The sequence below is a fragment of the Aptenodytes forsteri genome, unplaced genomic scaffold, assembly GCF_000699145.1.
Source record: "Aptenodytes forsteri isolate BGI_AS27 unplaced genomic scaffold, ASM69914v1 Scaffold15, whole genome shotgun sequence".
NCBI lineage: Eukaryota > Metazoa > Chordata > Aves > Sphenisciformes > Spheniscidae > Aptenodytes > Aptenodytes forsteri.
The window spans coordinates 4498680-4510066 of record NW_008795129.1 but is presented as its reverse complement, the minus strand read 5'-3'; the positions used below and the strand labels follow the sequence as shown (position 1 = coordinate 4510066).

General features: G+C 47.2%; 1 protein-coding gene across 2 annotated transcripts in view; it reads left to right on the top strand.

Moving 5' to 3' along the window:
- The first annotated feature begins 787 nt into the window (after window positions 1–787).
- The window catches only part of CUEDC2 (CUE domain containing 2), a 13470-nt gene continuing 2870 nt past the window's right edge, over window positions 788–11387 (top strand). The window contains exons 1-6 of one of the 2 annotated variants that reach the window (XM_009277704.2): window positions 788–911; window positions 6602–6695; window positions 7771–7914; window positions 8235–8296; window positions 9755–9888; window positions 11022–11192. In XM_009277704.2, the coding sequence (XP_009275979.1) occupies window positions 6622–6695; window positions 7771–7914; window positions 8235–8296; window positions 9755–9888; window positions 11022–11192 (585 nt within the window). In that variant the 5' untranslated portion in view covers window positions 788–911; window positions 6602–6621. Of the gene's footprint in view, window positions 1015–6601; window positions 6696–7770; window positions 7915–8234; window positions 8297–9754; window positions 9889–11021; window positions 11193–11387 lie in introns of both variants that reach the window. The other variant, XM_009277706.2, reaches the window with a different exon arrangement.

Sequence of the window (11387 nt, the reverse complement as noted above, 5' to 3'; positions counted from 1 at the left end):
GGACCGGGACCGGGACCGGGACCGGGACGTGCCTGCAGGCCGAGGGCTGGGGGATGTAACCGCACGGCCGTCTGCGGTGTGAGCAAACGTGATTTGCAAGCGGCGTAGAAATTCAGCCGCCGTGAGGGGCGCAGAGGGGGGCATGGTGTTGAGGTGGGGCTCGGTCTGCTCGCAGAGTTTGTTTCGGGCTCTCCGTTGCCAAATTCTCTCAAGCCCCCCTGAGACAGTTGTTGTCCGCTAGCGAGGGGGAACAGACGCGGTGAAAATGAATAACGCCCCAAAGTTCCTCAGCCCATAGCTGAGGTCTAGGGTTCCAGCTCAAGATAAACACCAGCCGCTTACCCAGCGTGGGGCTTCGTGGTGCCCTGGCCCTGGCGATGTGCCACCAGCACGCGGGAGCGGCAGCAGGGAAACCCAGCCCTCGCTTTCCGGTCCGTCTCGTTAAAGCCACCAGAAGCAAGTTCTGCTTCACAGCGGCAATGAGGCCACCGGCGCTTTTGGAATACGTGGGTGATGTTCAGAGGCCGCTGCAGGCCTTGCTACAGAAATTGTAAATGTTGAAAGAGTTCCCAACGTGGCAGTGAATTTGAAGGCTGACAAGTACACTGGTCTCACATCCAAGTTAGCCTTTCACATACTAGATTTTATTCCAAAGAATAAAGCTGTACCCTTTGCGTTGGGGGAAACTGTCACAAGTGACATAAAGCGTAAAGACACCAATATACAGAAAGCGATTCTGTTGTGCTCCCGCTCCAGCTAATTCAGCTTTCCTTTCCCATAAAGGACTCCTTCTTCATGGTTTGGGCCGAGCAGTCATAGGATGGACCGTCGACTCTTCTGCAGGCACTGAAGTGACTTCGTAAACGCCGGCCGTGCGCCGAGGTCCTCACACAGGCAACACTTCTGCTCGGGTAAGGGCCCCCTGTCAGCAGAGCACCACCCAAGTGCAGCCGTCCAGCGTAGATCTGTGGGGAGGGAAGAGTCTGGCCACTGGCACTACTATCTTCTATTACTGTAATTTAGTGGGACTAAGTTATTAACAAAAGCCTTATTTTAATGTTAGAGCATTAAGCAGTTAATTGTGTTAACGTGCACAATGACCTCAGCCTGCTTTCCTATAGCAACCACACCGTGAAAGTCCTTTCAGGGACTTCTTTAGCAAGCAAAACAAAAAATGGGAGCACTGAAATTACGTCTGTAAGGTGTTACTCAGCCTGGAAAGTTTTCTTTTAAGCCAGCAAAGTTTCAGGAGGTAAAGTAGCTCAGTTGCTTGCTCCCTGTCCTGCAGGTCTGGCTTTTGAGAGATTTCCTCTGAGGCTGTATGTCACAGGCTACACTGAGAGCTCCTTATAGCCCAGGGAGCCGCACTTCCCCAAGCACCGGCGCACGCACACGCGCACAGAGCTGCCTGAGACGTGCTTTGTGCTTTCTCATAACAAGTTTCCAGAGACAGCACAGTGAACCATCCCTGTCCCATTACTTATTCACTTAAGAATAATTACTGAAACTTAGAATCATAGAATCATAGAATCATTGAGGTTGGAAAAGACCTCTAAGATCATCGAGTCCAACCATCGACCCAACACCACCAACAACTTGAGCTAAAGGAACCTTCTCAAGGTGTTTTAGTCAATCCGTCAGCCAGATCAGATTTACCTAAACTTTCTGTAACCTGTTCTGAAAAACATCCAAGGCGTACAACACCCATCTCCTTCCACTTGCAGAAACCTCAAGTAATTGGTAAATTTATGATCTCATAAAAGTTGATATACATCCGAATGGCAGTTCCTCTTAGCTCAGAAATATTTTCCTGAATTGCTCTCCTCAAGTCTATCTTGCTAATATAAAGTCCAAGGCACAATCAATCATTCCCGTCCCATCACATTGACCCTTTGAGAATGATTACTGAAATTTGAGTTGAAAGAGCCTTCGGAAATGATCTAGCCGCATGCAAACATTTCCGATTTTCACCCTTTTTTTTTTTAAGGAAGGCAGATTCATATGAATTGTACAAAAAGAAGCCAACTTTTCTTGAATATAGCATAAGTAGATGTTTCAGACACCACAAGGATAATGGTACTTTTAGAGGCGTATTATTTCTGCAGCTGTTTATAAAAAAAAAAGATTGACATTAACATGTTAGGAAGGAAAATGCAAGGGTGATGGAGATTACTAGGTTCTCAGACAGACAGTAGGGTGGCAAACTCCGTGGAGCTGCTGGCCAAAGTATCTAGTACAGAAAATGAGTAACTTTCACATTCACATTTTGAGAACTGATACTGCTTTTCCCTGTCTGAGGTGAGGAAATACGTATGCCATGCGATATTATGTGGATCAAGTAAGCACTCTTGATATTTCAAACCAAGCCTGTCTTAATGAGATGACACACAGTGCTCCACTGCTCACTCTTTAATAATAAACCCCGGCGTTTAAAGACTGTCTGAAAAGTGACAGGCATTTCCAAGGGCTGAAGGTCTCTTGTTCTGGCAGTGCAAAACTGTGAGGCTCTAGCTGAGGGCAGAGCAATAGGAATACCAATTCTTGACCGTCTGTTTTAAAAAATAGATTCTGTGCAACATGTTAAGCAGAGCCCACATTATAATGACGAGAAATAGAATGACAAGAAATGCAGAAGGACTTTCATAGATGTGTTTGAATCAGCTGACAACTACTGAAGTGATCTTAAAATCCACATTGCAATTAAGGCTGGAAGTTTAAAACGATGGTAACACCTTTTCAGTAAAATTGAGCTCTCAGGAGAGTGATTTCTCCTGCCTTTGGGTTTTAGATCGTTCCGTGCATTATAAATCACTCCTCCGCAAAACTGTGCACATAGGATAAGCCCTTCTAGTAAACCTCCCCCTTAACTATTGCAGGTCACCACTAGAAAAAATGTGGCATTTGAAGGTATAATGCATAAGGTGTTTTGGTGTCCTGAGTTATGTAATTCTGAATTTGGCTGGGGAGGAATATGCAGCAACATCAGTTTATTCCTTGAAGAACCCATTTTAAAATGTTTGTACATAGGTTTTTAATCAGCTCCCTCTATTTCAAGAAAATACCCAGCAAATTTGAAAGGCCGGAGGACCTTCAGGACTTGTCTTCCACAAGCCTCGTTCGGCCAAGACCGATTGTGCACTACAGATCCCCCAGATGTTAAGTTTTGTAAGGATTGTTTACCAGGGAGTAAAATCTCTCGCCCATGGCAATAAATGGTCAAATGCAAGTGCTTTTGTCTCTCTTGGTGCCTTTGGTTTTACAGGACCGGGATGGGTTCTTCAGGTGAAAGGGCGATGGCTGACCCTTGAAGAAATACTTGATCACCTAGCTGCTTTCTATCCTTCAGTGTAAGACTGTGCTTTTGTCATTTAAAGGGTTTCCTTTCTTCAAAGGCAGGCTAAAGGTGGCAGCTTGCCTTCTCTGGATGTAAACCTTAAATCCGACTGTGCTGGTGGATGGATTTGTCTGAGATGCCGGAGAGAATTTATACCCAATGGTTAAAACCTGCTGCCTTCTTTCCTCTCATAGACACAAGGAAATAGCTTTTGTCCAGATACAGCATGGTAGCTCCACAGGAGAATACCTGAATATTTTCAGACACTTCACACCAGCATTTCTTGTGGTTGTCAGAGGTTGGGGAATGGATTCAAGACCAGTTAGTGACTGGCCGTAGCTACGATACTCCTGTTGCTGAATTATTTTTTTCTGCGTTTCTCTTGTCCCAGTCTGACACTTGCCTGCAAGTGCCTTTGATTAAGGAGATGAGTGACTTTGCCTGTTCTATTGATCAGAATAAATTACCGGCAGCTAATTTATGGACCTCACAAAAGTGCCTTTGACATGGTGAATTGTGCTCTGTTGTTCAGGTAATTGGGTTGTCAGGAAACGTTATTGGTTACTATACAGTTATCTTACAGAATATTGGCCTGTTTCATGGAAATGGACAAAATCTGTTAAGACTTCCAGTTCCCAGGATGTCATGAAGACTGAGTAAGAAGGAAATAAGCATTCTTCTTGATAGTAGTGACTGTAGTAAGAACATTTTCACTGCTATATGTGGATTTCCCCTCCCCGATTTCTGTAAAAAAGAAAATTACTTTTCTTGTACTTGCAAGTTCAGGGGGCTTGGTGGTTGCCAGTATTGCAGATTCAGCTTAAAATGGGGGAAAACGTGCTGCTTAGGACAGTATTCTTGCCAACAGTGAGATTCAAAGTCTTATAATTGGCTTTTTGATGTCTGAGAAGGATAGAACAAAGCTCATCTTCTTTTCTGGGTATGTTGCAAAGATGACAAAGATAAACTTGGTTCTGTCACACCACCAGAGAACACACAAAACATACAGAAACAACAAATGGGCAGCGGGAAGGTGTTTTTACACGTGGTTGTTTTTACAGACAGCTTCCACACTTGCAGGCCATGACATCTGCAAAAGTGAGAAAAATGCAAACAAAGGATCCTTGTGAGGCTGAAAAATAAAAGCAGCACAGGAGCTCAGGAGCTCACGTGGGGTGTTTGCGTGAAGAGCTCCTACCTGAAAAAGTTTGGACTCTTGTTTTCCTCTAATGCTGTGAAATGAGAATTTTCTAATTGAAATTACAGGAGGCAAAGAAATTTTTTAGCTTAAGACAGAAACAGCAAACAAATAATCCTTTCTGATGATGCCTTCCCCTGGCTGTTTCTGCATGTGCTGTGTTTGAATACATGTATGTTGGTCATATAGTGGTACAGCATTTCTAATTCATTGTTCATTTCCCCAAGCGAGAGGCACACGTAAAGAAGGTTTGTGTTCTTTTTTAGTTACCGGATCTAGATCAGTGGGAGGGTTGATACTAATAGTAGCTGCAGGAAAGTTTAGGTGATTAGTTGGCTTTTGTGTTTAGCTTTGAACACAGTGAAAATTGGGGCAGTTCTTCTATACGAATGTGTCTCACTGTTTGTGTCCCGCTGCTGTGAGGTTCTTTCCGTATTTGTCTCCCTACTGCCCCAAGGGAATGGCACTGACACAGGGATTCAGTAAGGGATGGTCCTTCAGGTAGCAAAACCTGGATTCGTTCAAAGCCCTGAAGAGCAGAAGAGCCCAGACTGGGCCTATTTGATGGGGAATCACTGCAGGGAGATGCAGTGTGGGATGCCATATACCCAGCAGAGCACTTTTGCAGAAGCCTGTGTCACAGCTTTCTCCCTCAATATCGAGAGTCAAGTCACTAGAGCCTCAGTGTGACCATAGCCAGAGGCAGGTCTGGCTGGCTTGGGTGTGCTCCCCGAGCCAGCCACCAACAGAGGAGTGCATGTGTGGTCTTGGCACCTGCAATGGTGGCCAAGCGCAGCACAGAGCTTGAACGGGCCCCAGGGCTGCAGATGGACCTGCCAACAGGCTGCTGGGCTTTGGTTCTCTCTAGGTCCTGCAAGAGCAGTGCTGAGTGCCGTGGGGTGTTTTTGTTTATATCCTGCTGGCTCTGGAAGTCTCATCTCAGGAAATGCCAAACCTTTTTGATTCCTATGGGAACATGGGAATCGTCTCTCAGCAACCCACACAACTGCTCCACAAGGTCTGTGTCAAACAGACCTGGTCAGGTCCTGGTGTGGTTGGAATGAGGGAGCTGCACTGGTGGGAGCATCATGACCTTTGGAAGCTCTCTAGCTGATGACCACATCAGTTTGTCTATACACAGGGCTAGTTTCCTTCCTCGGGAAGAACTCAATGCTTACACCAGGAGTTTGTCCACCCAGCAGCTTTGTAGACCCCAGGGGGAAGGAATGGTTAAGGAACGGCTTTTCTCCACCCTGTTCAGTCCGGGCCCAGTACTGATAGCTGAAGGAGGGCTTGTGGGCAGCCCCCCTCTGCCATTCCTTCTGTAGGATCTCTGTGATTCTTAGAACTCCCCTGAGTTTTGGGTTATCAAGTGCCCCTTGTTGCAGCTGCGTCGTCTGCAGAATGGCTCATTTACCGAGCACAACAACAGGCTCCTGTTTGGGCAGGATTCCACTGGCAGTCCATGCCTGACCTGGAGACCTTTGATATTTTGGCTGGCAGACTAGCTGTCTGTGCCCTGCTTGGTATTTCCCTGTAAAATACACTCTAGGTTGTCCTTTCTTTAGGAAACATTACCCTTCCTCCCACTCCTTTTTGAGTCCAAGCATCACTGCGAATGCTCTTAGCTGGAAAGGCCACCCCTTTCCGCAGTGAGCGTGCAAACCCACTACCCACTGCTTCCTTACCGGACAGCACAGTGTTCCAGCTCAGGAGGTGTCTCTGAGGTCCTGCAGCTGGACACATCTGCATTTCCAGCTTTGCTTCCTGGAGGGGACATTTTAAATGTACAATACAGCTGCGTACTGCCAGCATCAACACGAGCAGGAGAGGCCCAAGAGATTGGGCTGCTTTGGGCTGGTATTTCCAGTGGATCCTCATACTTTTTGGTGATATCTTTGCCTGCTGTTACCAAGGGATGACAAGACACATTGGAGGACTTTATGAATTGTTCTGATGGGAAGAGCACACTTGCCTATACCATACCTATCTTTTGATCTTGTTAATATTTTGATCTACTTCTTGCCTTTGAAATTACGCGGAGTTTTCCTTTTCCTCCTCTTTTTCAGAGAAAAAGGTTGAGAGAGACATGGAGCTTGAAAGAATCATTCGAGACACACTGACATGCTTCATCCAGTCCCACATCCCTGCTGCAGACCTCAGGTATGTTGAGAAAGAAAGATCCAATATCGTTGTTCTAGCCTGAACTCTGCATTAATTGTCCCTCTGCACATTATACTGAACTCCAAGTGGAGCTCTGTAGCTTTCCTGTGCTTTGTGTTGCTTTTCCTTAAGTCAGATCCAGGATGCAGGTAATTTGCACAGGCTCTGATGGGAATGCTTGAACAGCTATCGTTTAGCATTGCAATCTAGCAATGTCATTTCTTTGACGACCAAGATGATTAATTTCCTGTCCCGTAATACACATGAGAATATGGGATTCCCTTCATTCCACAGTGCTCCCAAAGGGCTTTCTGAGCAGCATAATGCTATGTCAGGGCTCTCCCTATTTTGAACTCTGCCTGCATGCAGAGATACAGCCACCTTGAGGCTAGAACACAGCAGCTGGTATCCCAGACAGGGGCAGCAGTGACACAAGTGTGGAGAGCAGCAAGCAGAAAACACTGCATCCCATAGGAATTGCCACTTGACAGAATATGATTTTGGACATGACATGATGAAAAATGTCTTTACTGAAAGAGTGGTTAAACATTGGAAGAGGCTGCCCAGGGAAGTGGTTGAGTCCCCATCCCTGGAGGTATTTAAAAGACGTGTAGATGAGGCACTTAGGGACATGGTTTAGTGGACATGGTGGTGTTGGGTTGACGGTTGGACTTGATGATCTTAGAGGTCTTTTCCAACCTTAATGATTCTATAATGATCTCACCTGAAACACCAGTCAGCATAGAAAAGTCAGGGTTTGAGCACTTGGAATATTTTGCTTAGCTCAGGTGAAGCACCTACAGGAGCACAGCTTCTAGGCACACGCTGCGGCTTTTGTTCAGTGCTGCCCAGGAAGGAGGACAGTGTGCAGTATTTTATCTGTAAATGCTTCCCACTCAACCACTGCTACCTGGCTTTACTGGTGGGATCTGCCCATAAGATACAGTCCACATAGGTCCTTCTGCTGCTCTATTAGAAAGACACAAGGTTAGGGGGAATGGGGATGGAGAGAAAGAGAGAGAAAAAATGCGCCTGTTGACCCTGCTGCCACGTCCTGTGTGCTCTCTGTCTCCAGTGGGATGGATGATGTTTTCTTCTCTTATATCACGGGTGTCCTGGAAGAGCTGGGCTCACCAGAGTCCTCTGAGGAGACCTTTGACATGGACACCTTTGTGGAAATGATGGAGGCATATATTCCTGGTTTTGCAGAAATCCACAGGTATGTGAATGTTACTGCTTTGTGTGTGCGTGCCGTGCACTGGGGGACTGGACCCAAGCCCCTAAGTACCATAAATTCTTTTGTTCTACCTACTCGAAGAGGTATTAGTACCAAACCATTATGACTAAGTCAGGCTTTGCCTGAATACACAAATGCTAATCCCGGTATAGTTTGCAAGTAGATCCTTGGCCATCTGAAATACCAGTTTATCTTATTGGGCTTCCCATCAAGCCTTGTCTTTCTAAAAAGAGGTAGCCAAGTAGGATAAGCTACTACTTTTATTCCTCACAGTAATTACACACAGCTTCTGTCTCTTGCAGTGGGGATGTTTGTGAAATGATGTTCTCCCTCTCAGAAAAGCTTGGTGAAGCTCGCAACAAAGGTGAGTTACACAGACCATTTCAGCACAAGAAAGTATATTCTGCACACATTTTCAGTATTATTGTTTGGAGTTGAGCAATGTCACAGGATAAAATAGAATCTTGTTTGCTACTGTTAGGATCTCATAGGGTAGCCTGAATTGGTTGACAACGGTTTTTTGTAATGTTCAGTTGGGGTTTTTATATTAATACTTGGGAGGTTTGAGTCATATGGAATACTGTCCAAGACACTATGATGAAGAACACTGGACCAGATCTCCAGATATCTCTGTTGAGATCAAATCCAGAGTAATAAGGAAGATATAGCAGAGACAGGGCTGCTTGTTGAAATTCTACTGTAGGTTAATTCTGAAAGTGAGGATTTCTGCCTGCTTCTGATAGCAGTCTGCCTAAGCGACACTACCACTGGGCAGCCCATGTCAGGTGCATCATTAAATAGAGAATCCAGCTGATTATGTGTATCACTTCTAGACTTTGAGCATCCTCAAAGCTCACTTCCCATTCACCCGTGAACCCTGGCACGTACCCAAAATCAGCAATGATGTGCTCTAGCCTGCACCATGCAGGACTGCAGAAGACCACACTATCCCAATGGCCCTTTCTAACCTCAGCATTCCCAGATCAGCTGGATTGCTATATTAATCAGCCCCAAAGGTACTTACCGCTAAAGAACAGATGGGTGAAGTGCCTGGATATTAAACCTTTCGGGACACACCAGCCTGGGGTTTGCTTATCTAGCAACATCACTGCTGCCTTAACAGGAGCCAGAAGGCTACAGAGCATAGAACAGGCAGTCCTGTCTTATCTTACTTGCTGCTTTCTTGAACTTGACAAAACCTACTGCTCTGGTCCCCTGCATCCTACCCTTTGAAGATTCTGATATAGCCAGAGAGTGGAAGGACAGCACCATCCCAGTTTCAGAGAGGACAGAACAGAGGTGAAATGATTCTTCTTGCAGTGGCACAGAAAGAGCCTGTAGAGAGAGGTGCATCAGAGTAACCTGATCACAGGATGTGCTGGCTCACATACAGCCCGGGGACTACCGGAGTGTATTCCCAAATTTAAAATCAAAACCACGCCTTAAGTTCAAAGTTAGAGCAAGCACCAGGGAATTCTTAGAAATGTAACAAAAATACCATAAGTATCCACAGCCAAAGCGCTAGCGGGCCAAGAATTGACAGGTAGAACTGAATTCGCAAGCAGCCCATGCCCAGTAAGGCCTGGAAATGCAGCGCTCGGGCACTCCAGTGTGCGCTAGCACTGCCTTCCTTCAGGTCAGTGTGAGCAAAGCTGTAGCTGTCCCCGCTGAGGGCAGGGGGACCAGTAGTGGTTCCCAGTCTTGTCAGTTAAGAAGGGATTTGCTTTGGCACACAATGCACTAGCAATCTAATGCCAACAGAAAGCACAGAGCTCTAGCCTTAGTGGGACTGTTCCTCAGAAGATATCACTCTGTCTTTAAGAAAAACCTGGCCAAAAGGCTGTGGAAAGCAGGAGTGAAGCACCCTCTGGAGACCTGACCAAGGGCCAGGAGCCTGGAGCCGGAGCTTGCAACGGGGAAAGGCTGTGCACTCCAACAGACGGAGCCGGGGCCCAGGTATGAGCACCCCGCAGAGGAGCAGGAGCACTGGGGACAGTCACCCAGCACAAGGCTACCAGCACCACCCGAGGGCATTTTCTGGCTCTGGAAGGAACCACAGCATAGGCTGTGACACAGCATCACTGGTGTCTGTGATCTCCTCCATTGTATGGCCTGAGCAAAACTGTCAGTAAGTGGAAAAAGAAAATTATGTGCTGACAGAAGAGTATGAGCCATCGCTCTGGCTCATCCTTTCCAGCCACTGGAAAGGATAAGCCAGAGCAATGGTTGAGAAAGCCTGTCCCAGTGCCCTCGGAGATCCCACAGCAGCACAGTGGGGATGCCTCTGCAGCACTAGCCAGGCTCCACCCCGCTTCACCCTGGTCCCCTAGCCTCAGTCCACAGTTTGAACTGGATCGCCATTTCCCTCCCCAGCTATCATGCAGTATCTGCACAGGAAGCAGTCATGTCTGGGTGTCAGTCCTGAAGACGCCGGTCCCACCCTCAGTGACCTGTGCTGTGCACTTACTGAGCTATACAGCACCGAGTCATCGGCCCAGCGGTCCTCATCCTGCAGCACCATTCAGCATGACCCGTGCTACAGGCATTGCAGCACCTGGCAGATCCCCCCACCTCCTTCCCCCACGCTCTGCTTGCTGTTTCTCCAGTACCGATCTCTTCCTGCTCTGCAGCTCAGCCATTCTGTGTCCACAGCCTTCTAGCAAATGCTGCTGCTGCGCTTTCTTCTGATGTAGCCACGGGTTTAGCAGTCCCTTCCCTTTCTGATCAAAGAACATACAACTTCACAAGGTGAGGGGGAGTTCAAGCACTCGTACCACAGTGTCCAGAAAGCTCACTCCTAAGGAGACACATAGCATGGCCACACAGATGAGCCAGTTCACAGCAGCCCTACTTCAAAGAAAGTTGAAATACAGGGGGAGGAGATTAAGGAAGAGTAATGCTTTTTCCTTGCAAAGGTACAATCCCCCTGTTAGCTTCAGGAATGGCGTTTAGTCACGCTTGCAAGGAGAGTAAGCCTTCAGCTAAGGGCAAGCTGAATTTCCTGACAATGCAAAACCAGAGAGGCCCTTTTCAATAGCCTGCTCCTTACTACATCCCCAACTTACCTCTGTCTCTCTTGCTCCAACTAGGAAGGTGATGACTTGAAGGATGGGGTGGAGCTGCTACTGGAGATGTTCCCAGCCTGTACCGTGAGCCAGGCGGAGAAGGCACTCACCATGGCCTTGGGGAACTTGGAGGAGGCAGTGCAGTTAATTGTGGAGGAGAAGGTGGAAATTGGCCCAGCAGGTGCGAGTGTGAAGGTACTGTACTCTGAGCTGGGTGGCAGCGGGCCAAGGAGCAGGGCAGAGCTCGGGGACACACAGGTGTCCCAGCTGTCTGCTGCAAGCAGAAGCTTTGACCACAGGAATTTTCTCCGCCAATGAGCCAGGGGAATCACCCAGAGCAACAGCCCCTCTCCGTCCCTTGGCTCTCTGAATAAGGCTGGGGCCCACAGC